Source organism: Rhineura floridana, chromosome 16 (genome assembly GCF_030035675.1).
Source record: "Rhineura floridana isolate rRhiFlo1 chromosome 16, rRhiFlo1.hap2, whole genome shotgun sequence".
NCBI lineage: Eukaryota > Metazoa > Chordata > Lepidosauria > Squamata > Rhineuridae > Rhineura > Rhineura floridana.
The window spans coordinates 33,393,322-33,410,353 of NC_084495.1; the positions used below are offsets into that span (position 1 = coordinate 33,393,322).

Here is a 17,032-nt window from a genome sequence, read left to right on the forward strand (position 1 = left end):
TAGTGTCAAATTCAGAAGTGCAGGGTCCCTTCTTGATATAATCACAACCATGTCCCTCCCATGCTTTTGTTTTGTTTTGCTGCTGGGTTGAGAATGAAATCCTTGTTAATGCCTTCTTCCACAGCAACAGAGCTAATCAGCATAAAAGAAGAATTAGCTACTAAGAAGAGTCTTCTCAGTGGCTGACTCACCTCCTTTCAATCTGATTGGTTCTAATCAGCAGGAAAGGACAAGGAAGCTTGTTAGAAAACTTCTCAGTGGCTAGTATGCCCTTTCATGCTGATTGGCTCATAGGATGCTGGAGACATAAGGACCCTGCTAGGACCCTGCTCCCAAAAGTAAGGGGCCTAAGACCCCCTGCGTCCCTGGACGACTACACTCCTGCATAACATACAATATAAGAAACAAAAGAAGCAATGAAAATACAATTTAAAATCAATATGAGTAGTTATTGCAGACATACTGTGGACCACCTTAATAAGCTCATGGACCACTGGTGGTTCACGGACCACAGTTTGGAAATCCCTGTGTTAGACTACAAATAAAAACTTTGTAGGTGAGGTGATTTGAGCATTTTATTTGTGTAGGCTGGAGTGCAAATAAAGTAGAAATATTTATGATGCAAATAAATAATAACGGTGGGTAGATTTCAGTTAAGGTCTACTCACAGTAGACCCACTGACATTAATTAGCCTGTTAGTCATATCTACTAACTTCAATGGGTCTACACTGAGTAGGACTAGTATCACCTAAAACCTGTATTGTTTTTTGGCTATGAGATTGGAAGCAAATCCCAAATTAACTAGTTTCCCCTAAGTGACAAATTATACAGCCATGAGAGTGGCTGTACACTATAGCCAGCATGGATTTTTCACATTCCGCAATGTTAAATTGAAAATACTCCCTATGCCATTCTGCTGCTTTCCATAAGCTCATTTCAAAAGAAAATCTTACAAAACATATGGTCCTGAACTCAGAAACACTTGCTTAACAAAACACTCAGAGAGCATTAAGAGTTCAAAGTCTAAAACAAGGGGGAAAAGTCCAGACCCCTGTTGGACTTTTCTCTGTCAGTAGTCTCATAATTTGTTGAAATTAATTAAAAAAAATCAGCTATGTTCACAGAGTACCTGTAATCCTATTACTGACCTTGCCCCATATTCTGACTTTTATCTTCTGCAGTTTAAAAGTTAAAAAAACATTCATGGCTGATTTTTAATTAATTTTAGAAATTTAACATTGGAGTCTATGATGGTGCAGGCATGCTCAGGAAGAACCAACTGTCCGTGTTCTAAAAGCCAGACTCACGGCTGTTTGGCTTGGCTAATCAGGGGGTCACACCCATTCCATACATTTATTCTACTTGAAACAGTCCTGACTTCCCCCAAAGAATCCTGAGGGTTGTTAAGACACTCCTATTTCCCAGATAGAGGGGTGTAGTTGTCCAGGGTCTCAGAGGGTCTTAGACTGCTCATTTTTGGTGGGAGCAGGGTCCCAATGTCTCCAGCATCCTATGAGCCAATCAGCATGAAAGGGCCATGTGTTAGCCACTGAGAAGAGTCTTCTAACATGCTTTCCTTCCTGCTGATTGGAGCCAATCAGAGTGGAAGGAAATGAGTCAGCCACTGAGAAGACTATTTTCGGTAGCTAACACTCTTTTCTTTCATGCTGATTGGCTCCTACAGGCGTCTGTTGTTGTGGGAGAAGGCATTAACAAGGATCTCATTCTCAACCCAGCAGCAAAAAGGGGGGAAGAGTGTGGCTGTGACTATCATGGTAGGACTCTGCACTTCTGAATTTGCTATTACATTATTGTCACTGGGGGCTAGCCTCTAGTCTATCAGGGGAGTGTGAAACAGAAGTAACCCCTGGCCATGGGCTCTGATTGGGGGCATGGGGGGTTTATCTGCTTCCCAGTTCCAAAAAACATCTGCACACCAACAATATCTTGCCTGGTCCCACTGCTACTAAAGAAAATCACCTAGAAAGGCAAGCTCTAGCCCAGGATATTGACTACAGTGCTGATATTCTAAATGCAGAACATTTTACACATAAGGGAACATCTTCCCCTACATTCCTGATATTCAGGTTGTGAGTGCCGATGCTTATGTCGCCAAAACAGTATTACCCAAAAGGAAAACATCTGCTGGCTCAGGGAAACCCCCAATGTTTGCAGAAGAAGAACAAAATCTTTACACACACACACACCAATGAAAATGGGAAAGGGCAGCCAAAAAACCAGATGGGAAGGGAAATGGAAATGGAATGGAATGGAGCAGAGCATGATGGAGAAAGGCATGGCTGGCTGGATGGCACACTCAGAAGCACTCTGCACTGCAGGTTGTGTGTGTGTGTTAGATGGGGGGGGGTCTCCTGCTTTTTTTCCTACCACCCAGGATCGCCTCTCTTTGTTTTGCTGCATGAGTAGGCTAGGCCTTTTTATGGGGGCACTGCAGTGTTTCCAAGTGCTTCATATACATTATCTTAATTCCCTGTCTTTGTTTATAGGACTTACAACAGCCCTGTAAGGTAGGTTGCTATTGTGATTGCCATGGAGGTGATGGAAGGAGGCTGAAAGTGGCTTGCTGAAGGGCACTTTCAACGTCACCGTAGGGGAAGGGCAGTAGCTCAGGAGCAGCGCACATGACATGATTTGCATCCCAAAGGTCCCAGGTCTGATCCTCAACATTTCCAGGTAGGAGAAGACCCTTGCCTGAAACTTCTGGAGAGTCACTGCCCATCTGTGTAGCCAATGCCAAGCCAGATGGACCAATGGTCTGAGGTGGTCTTAGGCAGCTTCCTATCTTCCTGTCTTCATGTGCTTTCTATGTTGCTGGGTGACTCCACTGACCTCCCTGCAACTCACTCCCTAAAAAGTGTGCTTATACACAGTGGGGCTTACTTCTGAAGCACCTTGGGCTCTTAGGCCCTTGGGATCCATGCACACTATGCTCACGTTCAGGAAGGGGTTAACTTCCTCGCCTTTGCTCAGCCAGGGAATGGAGACCAACTGCGGCTGGGTGGATCTACCCTAGAGAGACGAGGCGCAGAAGAGGAACATCAACAGCATTTTTAAAAAGGTGTCTCTGCATTCCCTCGCATCAGATAAATTCTAGATTTCTCACTCAGGGTCGCTTTGTAAACTTTCGCGGGCCGAGGGAGTCTGACCCAAAAAATCCCAATCATTTTAAACTCCTTAAGACACAAACGAAATAGGAGGCATGGTTATAGATCCACGACTTTTACGTGCAGAATCGACTCGGTCAGCGTCCCAGGATTTTCGTTTTCGTCGAAGGGCATTGAGGCTGGGGTCCTATGGTGCTTACTCGGGAGTATAGAGCCTTCGATGGGCGTTCACTTCAGAGGAAAGGGGCTTCCGTTAGGAGCTCTCTGCATCTCCCGTTGAATAAAACGGAGGGGGATTCCTCTGGAGTAAATGTGCGCGGTCTTACGCGGGAGTAAGTCCCGCTGTATTCAGTGGGGCTTACCTTCGAGTAGTAACCGAGGAGGGAGGGCAGAGGCTGCGGGAAACTGGTTCTTATGGCGTGATTTCGGTTCATAGCCTGGGAAAGAACAGGGTTTTATGAATGAATAGCTGAGCTTTTTGTAGAGGTGTATTGTGATGAGAAAGTGCCGGGCTGAAGCGACGCCCCCACCCCTTCTATCCTGCCTGCTATATATAAAAAAGTAGTTGTTTGTTTGTTTGTTGAAATCGAATTTATAAAAGAAAAAATACTTATAAAGTTGTAGAATATTCAAGAGCAATACAGTCCATAGAATCGGAAAATACTTACAGAAAGCAACTCAAATGCTTTGCCTTGGCGTGAAAACAATGTTTGAAAATAATGGAATGAGCTTTATTGTTGTTGTTGTTGTTGTTAAAGATTTCTTAGTCACCCTTCAGCATAAGTTGCCAGGGCCGGTTACATTATAAAACTACAATATTAAAACCAGTTAAAACAATTTGCAATCATAATAGGGTGGGATAAAAAGAGGTAACTAAACTTTGCTTTTAACTACAAAAAAGGTCATGAAACAATGACCTAAATCCCATCTATTTTGAAGCAACTTTTTAAAAAGTTGAAACCCATGCCACTTGCTTCTGAGTAGAACTTTGAGGACTGGAGGAGTTCCTCCTCTCATAGAATGATAGAACAGGAGAGTTGGAAGGGGTCTATAAGGCCATCAAGTCCAACCCCCTGCTCCGTGGAGGAATCCAACTATCCTCCCCATCCTCATTTTCTTTCAATTAAACTTACTTTCAAGAACACGAGCTTAGTCCTCTCTGGACCTTCTCCCTCCCCCACCCCACCCCAAACTTACACCAACTATCTTGAAAGTAACCCCTTTGTTCTGGAGACACCTTATTTCATTTCAGGATGTTAACTTTTGCTTGGGTTTTTAATCTGGATCAGTAAGGTTGTAGTCCTCATGCCCACTTATTTGGGAGTAAACCCCATTGAGCTCAGTGGGTTTTACTTCCAAATCAGCATGAATAGGATAGGACTGCTTAAGTCCAGTTTCTTCAGTTGAGATTGTCCTTGTATATAGTACTGGTGTCATTTGATTTTAAAAGAGGACGAGTGATTCCTGCCCAGTCCAGGCTGAGGGGGAACAAAATCCCATAGAAGGCATGCTCAGAAATGCGTTCCATAGAATTGCAGTCTTATTTATTTCAACAACAACAATAATAATGGCTGTTTCTTCAAAGTGGATAATTCTGTACTTTAAAATCTCAGAGTTGCGCATTAAATTAATTTGTGTCTCTGTGTGTTTTTAAACTGTCAGGATGGTCCAGCTTTCAAATACAGCACGTTTTGCAGTTCTGAAACGACAAGCCTTGGATGGCCAGCTGCAAAAGAGGTCGCACCAGCTAAACTCCTCTGTCCAGCACAACTTTTGCGTCTTTTTTCTTTTTTATTTATTTATTTATTAATGTATTGTTTGATTTATATCCTGCCCTTCCTCCCAGCAGGAGCTCCTTAGGAACATTGGCGGCTGCCTTATTCCAACCAAGTCAGACCCGCTGATCCATCTAGTTCTCTTTTACAGACACTGACTGGCAGCAGCTCGTCTAGGCTTTGAGGCAGGAGGGGACATTGCCAGCCCTACTTGGCGATGCCGGGGATTGAACCTGGGACTTGCAGAACAGACGCTCTGCCACTGAGTTACGGCCCTTCCGCGTTTAACTGCATCTCTAGCCACGCTGGACTTTTCTCGGTGATGTAGAAAGGCAGCAACGTGAATGATGTTGGAGATGTGGGTGGTTTGAAGGGGGAGAGGAAGGAGGGGTAAGTTTCCCCCCCTGCTTTGGAGCTTTCTGTGTGGAGGGGGCGCCCTTTCCCCGCGCAAGAGTCGCATTCAGGGTCGAACTCTCGAGCCTGTTCAGTGATCGTGCGGCCGCCCTGCTAGCATAATAGAATGGCGAAGACTGCCCGGATCATGTGCGCCTGTCCTAACTGCTCCCAGTGAGGCAGCTTTCATATGCCTGGGAAAGGGATATATGTCACCTACATGTATCCTCAATATGATTCTAGTTACAGTTTACTACAGTCTAGTTTTAGATTTTATTTTTAAAGCCCCACCAATGCGAAGAGTTATTTCCTTTATGTCAATCATATGTTTCTATAAATCTCCAATAAAATTAGTAATAGCCAATAACTCCTCCCCACTGAGAATCGGCGTATCTCGTAAAGTAAGCGTTGGTCACATTTGCTTGCTTTCCTCTTCCCTCCGCTTTCCTGTTTCCTTTTGTATCCTGAGCCTGCAGACAGAGCTGGTCTTATATTTTAGTATATGTTCAGCGCTTAGGAAATGTGAGGTTCTTTATAAGCGATTATAATGATGGTCATTTCCACGCTAGTAAAAGTAGGAATTGTGAATCAAGACTCCGCACTTTTGTGCGGAAGCAAATGACCTTTACTTCTAAGTAAAGTTTGCAATGAGACTGATTTATACAGGCTCCTGGTGTTATCCATACCTCTGTACTGGGATTGCCAACTTTTTTTTAACTTCTGAGGCAGGGTCCTGTGCCTTAAGAACTGACTCCCACTCTACTCGAGGAAAAAGCTGAACCCGGCAGACTCGCGCTTATTAATGCACTAATTCATGATGTATTGTTGATTCTTATTACATTTTTTTAATGTTTAAATGTTTTAAGATTTTTTTTTAGATGTTTTAAGATGCTTTTAGCGTTTGTTCTTTGTTTGCCATCCTGGGCTCCTTCTGGGAGGAAGGGCGGGATAGAAGTTTTTGTTTTTATTAATTATTATTAGTAGTAGTAGTAGTAATAGTAATAACATGCTGATTGATTGATTGAGCTCCAGGCAATAGCTATGATGTAGCACAATCCCTTGTATGTTTAGATGGAAGAAAGTCCAACAGGGCTTACTCCAAAGTGTGTATAGGATTCTAGCCTGGCAAACGCAAGGCGATGCATGCAGTCTCATAAGTAAGCCCAGTGAGTCCAATGGGGTAATCTTATAGGCTGCAGTACTGCACCCACGTACCCCAAAGTAAGCCCCAATGAACTCAGTAGGACTTACTCATGAGTAGACATGTATAGGATTGCGCTGTCATTGGAAAAACTGGAAATAGTTTTATGACACCTCTCAGTGCATTCCTGTATCCTATACCTCATGGGTGAGGATTGGGAATCTGGGGCTCTCTTTCTGCTGACCATTAGTCACGATGGCTTGTCCGACAACAACTGGAGCACCACAATCTAATACTCATTTACCTAGGAGTAAATACCATTGAACCCAATGGAGCTTACTTTTAAGTAGACATGTATTGGACGGCACTGTAAGACGACTACTGCTACTACTACTAATAATGCTAACCTGGGGGGGGTTCTCGCTCCTCTGCGCCCATGTCTTTGAGGGCGCCTTGCAGAGAGAGGGGGGTCATTTTCTGCCATGAAACTCCCTTTCCACTTCCTTGAAGCGGGTCGGGGGAGGGGGGCATTCAAGCACAGACCCCGAGCTGCGTCTTCCCGGGACGTTGTGCAGAGCAGTTCTGGGAATCTGAATCGAGCTACTCTGAAGGAAATGGATCCTAACCGTTGTCTGACTCTTGATAAAGTTGCCTCGGGGGAGGGGCGGAGGGTGTTTGCAAGTTGCACAACGGAAGGAATTTGCGTAGCCAAAAACGAAAAGAAAAATGAAGAATGCCGCCTTGGGCTCCTGCTGGAAGGAAGGAAGGGATATGAATCAAATAATAAAGAAAGAAAGAAGAAGAAGAAACCGTCTTCCACCCTGGGGGAGAGTGAGAAGAGGAATGCTGGCCCTTTAAGACTTGGGCGCTCAGCCTGACATTGTGTGGGCCTCGCAGGTGTGTGCGGGGAGGGGGGAGAGGGCTCCTTGATTGACAGGTTCAGCGAGGAGGGCTCTCCAGTCGCCCTCAAGAAAGTTTCTTTCCTCTGCCCGCCTGCGCGGCTGGGCGGTTGCCATGCAAACGGATTTCTCCCCCCTCCCCCCAAAAAGAGTGTGTGTCTTTGCGCGCGCGCGGCCCCTCCGCCCTCCCCCCCCCGCGCAGCCAAGTGGGGAAAAACCGACGAAGGGTGCTTCTTCTTCAGAAAGTAGACTGAAGGGGGTAAGATGTGTGGGCAGCAGTAAACTCCGGCTTACTTTCCCCCTCCCCCCGCCTGTCCGAAAACAGTCCTCTGTTGCTTTCCAGGAGAAAGAGCGAGCGGGACCCTTTGGCCTCATCGTGCCTTGTTTATCCCCACGCGAGGGGAAGGACAGAGCTTTTTCTCAGATTTTGGGAAGCAGGAAGAGCGTTCAAGCGCTCTTCTGTGTCCCTATCGCCCATGCACACTCTTCTCCCCCCCCCCATGCTTTGCTCTGCTCTCTCGCGCTCCGGGACGGGGCAAATTCAGTCTGCACCCTTCGAAGCAACTTAACTCTCGAGTATCCCCCCGCCCGGCCGTCCAATGCCTTCCCTTGCAGAGTTTCTTCTGTCACATCATCAAGACCACGGTCCAAAATTTGCTCTGCGTCTGTCGCAAAGGTTGCCAGTTCCCCCCTCCCCGCCTCCTCATAGCTCCTGTGCAGCTTTAATTCTGCTGCATTGTCTTCTCTCTTTCTTTTTGGAAGCTCAGAAGGGGGGGGGAGAAAGCTTTTCCCTTCTCCTTCCTTCTTTCTCCTCCCCTGAAACTGGAAAAGAAACACACAGGCGCGCGCTTGAATTGGTTGCAAGTTGACTTGAATCAGCCCCTGGCAGGCCGTTTTCTCGTAAGCAAGACTCCGTGTAAAGTCGAGCCTGACTTCACTCGTGAGTTAAATCTCAGGGCTGTTGCTTCCCCGTTGAAAGGTGCGTTTTCGGGATGCCCGGGGTTCGGAGGAAGAAACGGAGGCGCAAATTTCCCCGAGGAAGCGCGGGGAGGGCCTTGAAAAAGCCAGCTCAGACCTTGAAAAGACCCCCCCCGCAACTTAGATCTCTTCTCGAAGAAACGTGCAAATCACTTATGCACGTTTATGTAAATGCCTAACTCCCCTCCCCCTTTATTTCCCCCCTTGACTGTCCTGTTGGTGTTTTAAAATTAAATTCTGTGTCTTGCAATTACATTTACAGACATATATTTATGCATGTATTTCAATTTTATTTCAAAACGGCAACGGGACAGTCTAGCGAAAGACAAACACACCCGTACGTGCGTGTGGATGTGCGTGAGAGAGAGAGTGAAAAAGCAACACCCAGAATGCAAAAAGGGGAGGTGTTAGGGGGAATAGCGAGTGAGGATACAGTATTTGAATAAGTATCCATGATTTTATTATTATTTTCAAAGTGGCCCACTCAAATAATATCAACGATGGTGAAGAAGGAGCCAGTGTGGTGTTTCTCCATTATAAATACACGTCGCGGGGGTTGGGGCGAAAAGGGGGCTCTAGGGGGAAGAGGAGCCCCCTAACACTTGCAACTTTGGACAGGGTGCGGGAGGGAAGGGGGCGGCTTGAGTTCCTGGTCAATTTTCCTCCGCGTCAGGGGCCTATCGAGGTGTGCGCTCTGATTGGCCAGCGGCTTCTCATTTATAGGCCGTCAATCAAATGGCCCGGAGAGAAAGCCTCGCGCTTGGATAGGGCCGGAGAGTTTAGCTCACGGGCAGCGCTTGCGGAAGGAGCCGTCGGAAGAAAAAGCGGCAGCGCGAAAGTCGAGCAGCTTCTCCGACCGGGCTACGCTGCAGAAGAGAAGTTAGCAGCCGGGGCTGTGAGCCTCTTTTTGTATGGTTCTTGCTTTTTTCTTGTTAGTCTGAGATCTCCCCACCCCTGGCAGCCACGCTGGCGCACCTCCTGTCCTCCCCAGCCATGTACAGCATGCTGGAGAGTGAGCTAAAGGGGCCCCAGACTAACCCTGGGGGAGGCTCGGTTGGCAACGGCGTTCCGGGAAGCAACGGCAAAGGAGGCGGCGGCGGCGGGGTCGGCGGTGGTGGTGGTGGAGGTGGTGGCGGAGGTGGTGGCGGCGGCGGTGCAGGGAATGGCGCCGCCGACCAGGACCGCGTCAAGAGGCCGATGAACGCCTTCATGGTGTGGTCTCGAGGCCAGAGGCGCAAGATGGCCCAAGAGAACCCCAAAATGCACAACTCAGAGATCTCCAAGCGGCTAGGCGCGGACTGGAAGCTGCTGAGCGACTCGGAGAAGCGTCCCTTCATCGACGAGGCCAAGCGGCTCCGCGCCGTCCACATGAAGGAATATCCGGATTATAAATACCGGCCACGTCGGAAGACCAAGACGCTGCTCAAGAAGGACAAGTACTCTCTGCCGGGGAACCTGCTGGCCCCGGGAGGCGCAGGGGGAGGCGGAGTGAGCAGCCCCGTCGGGGTCGGGCAGCGCCTGGACTCTTACGCGCACATGAACGGCTGGCCCAATGGCGCGTATGCCTCCCTGATGCCCGAGCAGCTGGGCTACAGCCAACACCCGGCGATGGGCAACGCGCAGCTCCAGCCCATGCACCGCTACGACGTGAGCGGCCTTCAGTACAGCCCCATCATGTCCAGCGCGCAACCCTACATGAGTGCTGCCGCCTCCACCTACAGCATGTCTCCTGCGGCCGCTGCAGCGGCGGCGGCCGCCTATGGCCAGCAACCGTCGGGGCACTCGATGAGTTTAGGGACTATGAGTTCGGTGGTGAAATCCGAGCCCAGCTCGCCGCCGCCGGCCATTGCTTCGCACTCCCAGAGGGCCTGTTTGGGCGACTTGAGGGATATGATCAGTATGTACCTTCCCCCGGGGGGTGACGCGACCGACCCGTCGGCGCTCCAGGGCACCAGGCTACACAGCGTCCATCAACACTATCAAAGCGCCGGGACTGCTGTCAACGGCACCGTACCACTAACTCATATTTAGCCGTGGCTCCTTTCCGGTCTCCCACTTCCTCAAAATGCTGTCACCCTACGTCCCGTCTACTGTTTGGGAGAACGGGAGGTCGCCCATTCCGGTCTGCCGGGGCAGCCTTTTGGACTTTTCCCAACGCACATCCCTCAACCTAGACGGAGGCCCGACCAGAAGTCTTAACTCTCATTTTAGCCGCTGTCTGTCCCTGGTAACTTCCAAGCAATTGAAGTTTATGGTTTGGGGATGGGCGTTTATGGTGTGGGGATGGGCGCCAGAAAGCAAGGTAAAGTGAACTTTCCCGAACTCTTCCCCTCTTCTTTGAGGTGTAAAGGAGAGAGGGAGCGAATTGTTCGTCTGAAACAGAGCACAACTCAACTGATGCGAAATTTCCAGCCCTCTCCAGATATACAGCAATTTGGTTTTTTGGGGGTGGTGGTATAAATTTGAGGAGGGTAAGGAGAACATGGTCAGCTGGTCTCCATCTTCTTAAATGTTTACATTTTATCTTTAATTGTTCGGGGCAGAATAATTTCGTTTCTTTACCGCTCCCTCCTTTAAAAACCTGTCTGGAGCCTTTTAATTTTTTAAAATATATAAATATATGTAACCCCCTTTTTAAAATATATATCGCTATGTAGGCATTCGTGGGCTAACTGATCCGATTTCAAACCTTCCGTTTACTCTGAAGTTAGTCAAGTTTAGTTATCCTTTCGGAACTCAAATGGGCTTACTTGTGAGTAAACTTCTTTTGAGGGAGGGCGTGGATGGAAAGAAGATTTGGGGAGCGTTTGAGGTAACTTGTAACATTTTATGTGTTAATATGTAAAACGCACTTAACATTTTACATATTAACACATAACATGTTAAGTACAGTAAAATGTTAAGTTATCAGTTGGGTGTGTGAAACAACTGACAGGGAATTTTGAAATGAGAAAAGGCATTTTTGGTCGAGTAATGTGACTTTAATATTTTGAGGGAAAAGAATCCGCTGCTGACGGCAAGAGGAGAGGACCTTTTCTAGTCGTCTTCGTGGCGCTTGTACATTTCTGTAAATCTCCCCCCCCCTCATTTTTTCTCTCGTATTTGTGGATTTGATCGTGGAATAGTTTGGAACAGAACATATCAACTCCGCGAAACCGATCATTTAGGTTATTTTTGTGTGCGTGTCCTCTGGTTTCTTTGAAGAGAACTTGTCTCTCCTCCCTCCCTCCCCCCCTCCCTCCCTCCCTCCCTCCCCCCCTCCCTCCCTCCCTCCCTCTCCTTCCTCCCCCCCTCCCTCCCTCTCCTTCCTCCCCCCCCTCCCTCCCTCTCCTTCCTCCCCTCAAAGAAAGAACTTTAAGAGAGAACAATAAATTTTATAACAGGCGCTTCGGATGTGTGTCTGGCGTTTCTTGTTAAAAGAGGTGGAAAGGTTTCTGGAGAAACGGAAAAAACTGCCTTGGCCTCGTTGGTCCTACTCTGGAGTAAGTGGCTCAGTGGGCTGCTGCTGGGATTGGGGTGTGGGAAATCCATGGTGATCAGGAGCCCCGATCCTTGGTTGTTAACAGCGCGCGTTTTAATTCCGAAGTAAAATCTGGCTGAGTGCGGAAAGGGTGGCCACCGGAGTAAGTCACGGAGGCGTTTGCTTCGGGAAAGCCCTGCTTAGGATCGGGCTGCGGTGGTTCCGTGGGGATTTCAATCTGATCCTATCCGTCTCCAGTGAGCCCTGCGCCTCTTCAAAAATGTTTACTCAAGTAAACGTGCAGTAGATTGCAGCCTTTGCCCAGGAAACATTTAAGCAGCTTTTTATGGGGTTTCTTGAAGGGCTACTTAAAAGTAAATTTTCTTGAGGCTAGAGGGACAGGCAGATATATAACTATCAGGATCGCTGTTTTTGCTGGGGTCTGAATTGCGTGGGGGCAAAGGCTGCAATCCTCAAAAGGAGCAAACTCTCATTGCACTCGGATTTACGAGTAAACCGTGCACAGGATTCCTCTGTAAATCTGTTTCTTAAACTGCCTTATTTGCACTTTAAGTGAGTTATGGATCGCACCCACACTCGGAAGCAATCCCATCGAACTTGGTGGGCCTTCAGCCTTCAAAGTAACCTTCCCCGCCTAGGAGTAAGACCGTGGGGAGGCAATGCCTGCTTCTCATGGACGGAGGCTGACAACTTTATGCAGCGCCTTTTAATGTTGCTCTGCTAAGGGGTCGTTAATCTGGTTTTAAGATCTGCTCTCGCGTTGGAAGAGGAAGGAAAGCTAAACCCAGATGTGCTTCGGTGCGAGCCTCCAGCCCGACTCTTTGATTTGCAGAAGAAAGACCGTTTTCCTAAAGACCTGCTTTGAGCATTGCATCCTCCCAGTCTGCAATTCAAGTATACATATTTAAAACATTCTTAATTTGGTTTACATGTGAATGCGATTTAAAATTCCCCACTCTTAAAAAAAAAAAAAAGTTCAAAAATTGTCCTGAGATTGCAACAGATCTAAAGTCTCTTTAAAAGGGGGAGGGGGGGAGAGAGATTTTACTCGTGTAAACACACGTGAGATCGGGCTCCATCCAGCTTCTCTTTTTTTAAATGGTCCCTATGGAATTCCCAAATTTTCTCTGCAGTTCTCTGATTTTTTTGGGAGGGGGGGGAGGAGACGTCTTGGCAAAAGTACTCCGCCGGTTGCATTCGCTCCTGAAGGTGATAGATCTATGAAGAGTCACTGGTTCTTTGCTTGAAGGGTTCCCGTTCCTTCCTTAGACTTTTTGCTGTTTTAAGTATTGCCACCCATCGCCGGGGTTTTGATGGACCCCAATCCGGAGTCGCTCTGCATTGGAAGGGAATGGTTTTAAAAGGAACGTGCCGTAAACAGCAGGAAGAACACCGCCTTTGACAGCCCGATCCGTTTGCCCGTCTGCTCAGGAGTCAACGCGCCGAGACTGGCTTTGGATCTACCATCGCACCTGAAGGCCGAGGCCGAGATCCTGAAGGCGCGCTGCCTTGAGAGTAAATCCTATTGACCTGGGTGGGACTTGGTGTCGCATGAAACAGGCAAGAGGATCGGGCTCGTTTTGGTCTGAAAGGAACTGCAGTGGGGATCGCGGCCTTTTAAAAAGTTAAATGAGTTTTGGGGGAGCCCAGGAGGAAACCAAAAGGCTTTGCCCAGTTGGGTAGGAGAAAGGCAACCGAATTTTCCGGTGTGGTCTCTTTTCCTTCTCTTCCAAAAAACTTTCTCTCGAAGAACTTGTTGCTTTCTCCACCAACCGATTCACCCTCCACCCTCTGAATCTTTTCTTAGCCTCGGTCGCTTCCTTCACTTTTTAAGCCGAGGAGTAATTTGAGAGAGGCTTGTTCAGGGTCTCTTGCTCTGAAATATTTACAGTTGTATAAATCCGGTTGGAGAAACCTTCACATTAGACTCTATTAAAAATGAATTAGGGGACAGGAGGCCCGAAAGCTCTAAATAATTGAACCGCTTTTATTGTGTTTGCAAATCATCGTATTTCATTAGTTTAATGTTGCGTGCGGGTGTGTTCCACGCACTTTCTCTCGAAGCTTTTAAATATGTTGGGTTAAAAAACAAGAAACTTGTGAGAATCGATTCTTTTTAGATGCAAGAATACCTTGGAAAGCGCCTGTGCTTTTAAATCTCATCTCAAATAGCACCTGGCTCCCTTTGGCCTGCTAGAATTTTTTTTAGAACAAAATGGCACTACAGGTAGATTTAATGTCAGATGGGAGAGAGGAACAAATAGATCTCTGCCCACAGCAGCTTACAATCGAAATCAGACAGTGGGCAAAAATGCGTTTTAAAACAAAAAAACAAACTCGGTTTCTCCTTTTGGAGTCTGGGTTGGTAGCTCAAAGGGGACTCCTTTCCCTCCTATCCCCAATAAGCCGAGTTTCACTTTTCAAACAGGCGAGGAAATGCTTGGGTTGAATTTCTTCACCCTCTTGATAGTTTGTAACGCGACACATATTCAGGGCGCTATCACATTTACTTTTTAAAGTTTACCTTTCAGTAAATTCCATAAAATGGCGTTAAGATTTTCCGTGTTTTGATGCCCTTTCCTAAATTCTGTTTCCCTCTCTCTTTAAACCAGAGTAATTTGATTTTGAGGGGAGATAATCCACACGTATTTACGCAGCGGGAAATCCCACGGAGTCTGCAGGGGGCTTTACTCTCGAGTAACTGAGCACACGGCGCCTTTTTAACTAGGCCGTTCTGCTGACTTTTGAGCAAATCGGATTTTTTTTTCCTGGGGATGGGGGAAAGAGAAACCTTCCGGACAGTCGTGGCAACGTTTGTGTGTCTCGTTCAAGCTTCATTTTTAATTATTATTTTATTTGAGTCCAACCATCGTTTTCTCTGCGCCCTCAGTATCAACCTGCCCCTTGGGAGGATCAACTTCACGCATCTGCGGAAGAGTCCACAAAGGGTTACCCCGCAATAAATGTGTTTTATAAAAGTCTTCAGGGTGTCCCACTACTCTGCGTTATTTTTGGACCAAATTTCCTGTGTGTGGAGTGGGGGGCCTTTTCTCTTACACTGCCCCCTCCGCCGCAATTAGTGGAGAACATAACACTTGGATGCTGGGGGCGGAGAAGAGGATGTGGATTTGGGTCTCTTGCTTTTCCTCTGTCTTTCCTTCCCCGATTTTCTTGCAAGGAATTCCCTTAACCACCCCCTCCAAGTAAGAAAACTCAAGCCATTTCTCTCCCAGGGCTCACCCCGCTGCTTTTCGCTTGTGGGGTCCCGCGCTCTCACTTTTAATGCAGCCCCGTCCTAGAAGTTTTCCCCAAACTAAGGCTGCAGTCCAGTACACACTTAGCTGGGAGTAAGTCCCATAGAACCCAATGGACCTTACTTCTAAGTAGACGTGTACTGGATTGCACTGTTAGTCATCTGGATTTTGAACAGAACTTAACGTCCAAGGCTGTACAAACGGGAGGGACTGAAGCTCTGGGCTGAATCTTCTTTGCAAAATTTGGGACTCCTTTCCGGAGGGGGAGGGGGAAACCTCGGCAGCGCTTTTCCCCTGCTGCTTCCCCCCCCAGTACAATAAAAAAGCAAGCAATGTGCGCCTGGGAGCGACAAAATACCGGGAGGGGGGCCACCCCATCTTCCTTTCAATCCGGAGAGCGAAGGGAAACGAACTTTAGGAAAGTCGCGCGCCCGCTTGGAGCCTCTCCAAAAACCCCATTTTCCCTGGTGATGGTTAGAGACTTAAAACGGATCGGATTTTTCATTCCATTTTTAAAACGCTGCTCTCAACTGTCCCCCCCCCCGAAATGAGAAACAAAATAAATACAACCCATCTTATTCTCATAGATGCAACAAGTCTGCCCCCCTTCCCCTCTTTCTAAACGCTGCGCCCATCCGCGGGAGTTTGACTTTAGTTCGACGGGAGGGAGGGTGGACGTGTGTGCGGCCGTTTCTCCTTTCTTATGTCGGGGCAAATGCTTGCCCCCCCCCCTTCGATTCCCTCCTTTCTAAACCTTTGAGTCGGGCAAATTCAGCTGGAGCCTGCGCTGCTCATTCGCGTTTGGACAGGGAGGCTCTTGAGAAATCTCCCTCCCTGCTCGCCCAAGCCTGGTCAGCCTGCCAGCCCGCTTGGGGTAATAACGTGGAGGGCCCCGTTCCTGGTGGCAGAGCTGAGGGCCCCTCATTTTTGCAGGGAGGCGGCTAGGCTGGTACCTGTTCCTGCCCTTTGCAATCAATCGCTGAAGGGAATAAGCTTTGCCACACCTGTTAAGCTTGGTTTTAAAAGCTCTATGCTATATCTGCGTTTTCTTTCAATGCCGTGGGGTCTTTTTGGGCCTCGGAGAGGTTGGGGGTAAGTGGGCCTGTTTCTGCATGCAGAAGGGCTAGAGAAAATAAATCTACAAGGAAGCACGTGAATCTTCTTTCTGGGTCTTTTTTTGGGGGGGGAGGAAGTTAGCAGACTCATCAGAGGGCATCCACAATGTTCCTATGTGATTATAACTACATAAAACTAGAATATTATTTTATTTATGGAGCATTCCTAATGGAAATGGTGTTCGAAGATTAGCTTAAGCAGAGCAAGGTTTCTGCCCCAATCAGCTTACAATTCAAGACCTTCAACCCAGCCAAAATCCGGTGGAACAGTCCCCTGAAACCATCCTTCTAGTAAGATAAGACAAGCAAGCTCAGATAGAGGTTGGGGTACCACTTAAGAGCAGCATATCATGCAATCATTTTGATATTATATTTTTAGCCCCACAGGGAAGGATGCCATTTTACTTTTTTGAAAATGATCTGACAACCTGAAACAGCCTGGGTCCTGTTTAGAAAGAAGTTGACTACAACTGACTCGCTTCTGAGTAAGCATCTATAGCGCTAAGCCCCACTGCATTCAACGGGGCATATGCCCAAATAAGTGTAGCCACAGAGTGCAATCCTGTGCTTGTATGATCAGAAGTAAGTGTGAAAGTGAAAGGGGATTATTGCTCCAGTGGGAATTGTCACTGGAACTTGCATTAGAATAGGATGCTGGTCCTTATTTCGGGAGAGTAGAGAGATGAATTAATAATTCAAAATTAATTAAATAAAATAATTTTCCTCTTTTTTTAAAAAAAAAGGTTCTGAAAACACTTGCTTTCAAGAAGTGAGGAATGCCAGTCTAATTTTGAAGAATGAAAAAAAGCATGAAAAAGTGTATATTGATGGTGTGTGTATATTCAGAAGCACGCTGCCTCTAAGGAGGCA

The 17,032-nt window shown here is 47.4% G+C and overlaps 1 protein-coding gene across 1 annotated transcript; it reads left to right on the forward strand.

Annotated features, from left to right (window-relative positions):
* The first annotated feature begins 9,045 nt into the window (after positions 1-9,045).
* SOX3 (SRY-box transcription factor 3) lies at positions 9,046-15,205 on the forward strand. Its single transcript, XM_061598720.1, has one exon. The coding sequence runs from the start codon at positions 9,306-9,308 to the stop codon at positions 10,341-10,343; it is 1,038 nt and encodes a 345-aa protein (XP_061454704.1). The 5' UTR covers positions 9,046-9,305; the 3' UTR covers positions 10,344-15,205.
* Positions 15,206-17,032: the final 1,827 nt, after the last annotated feature.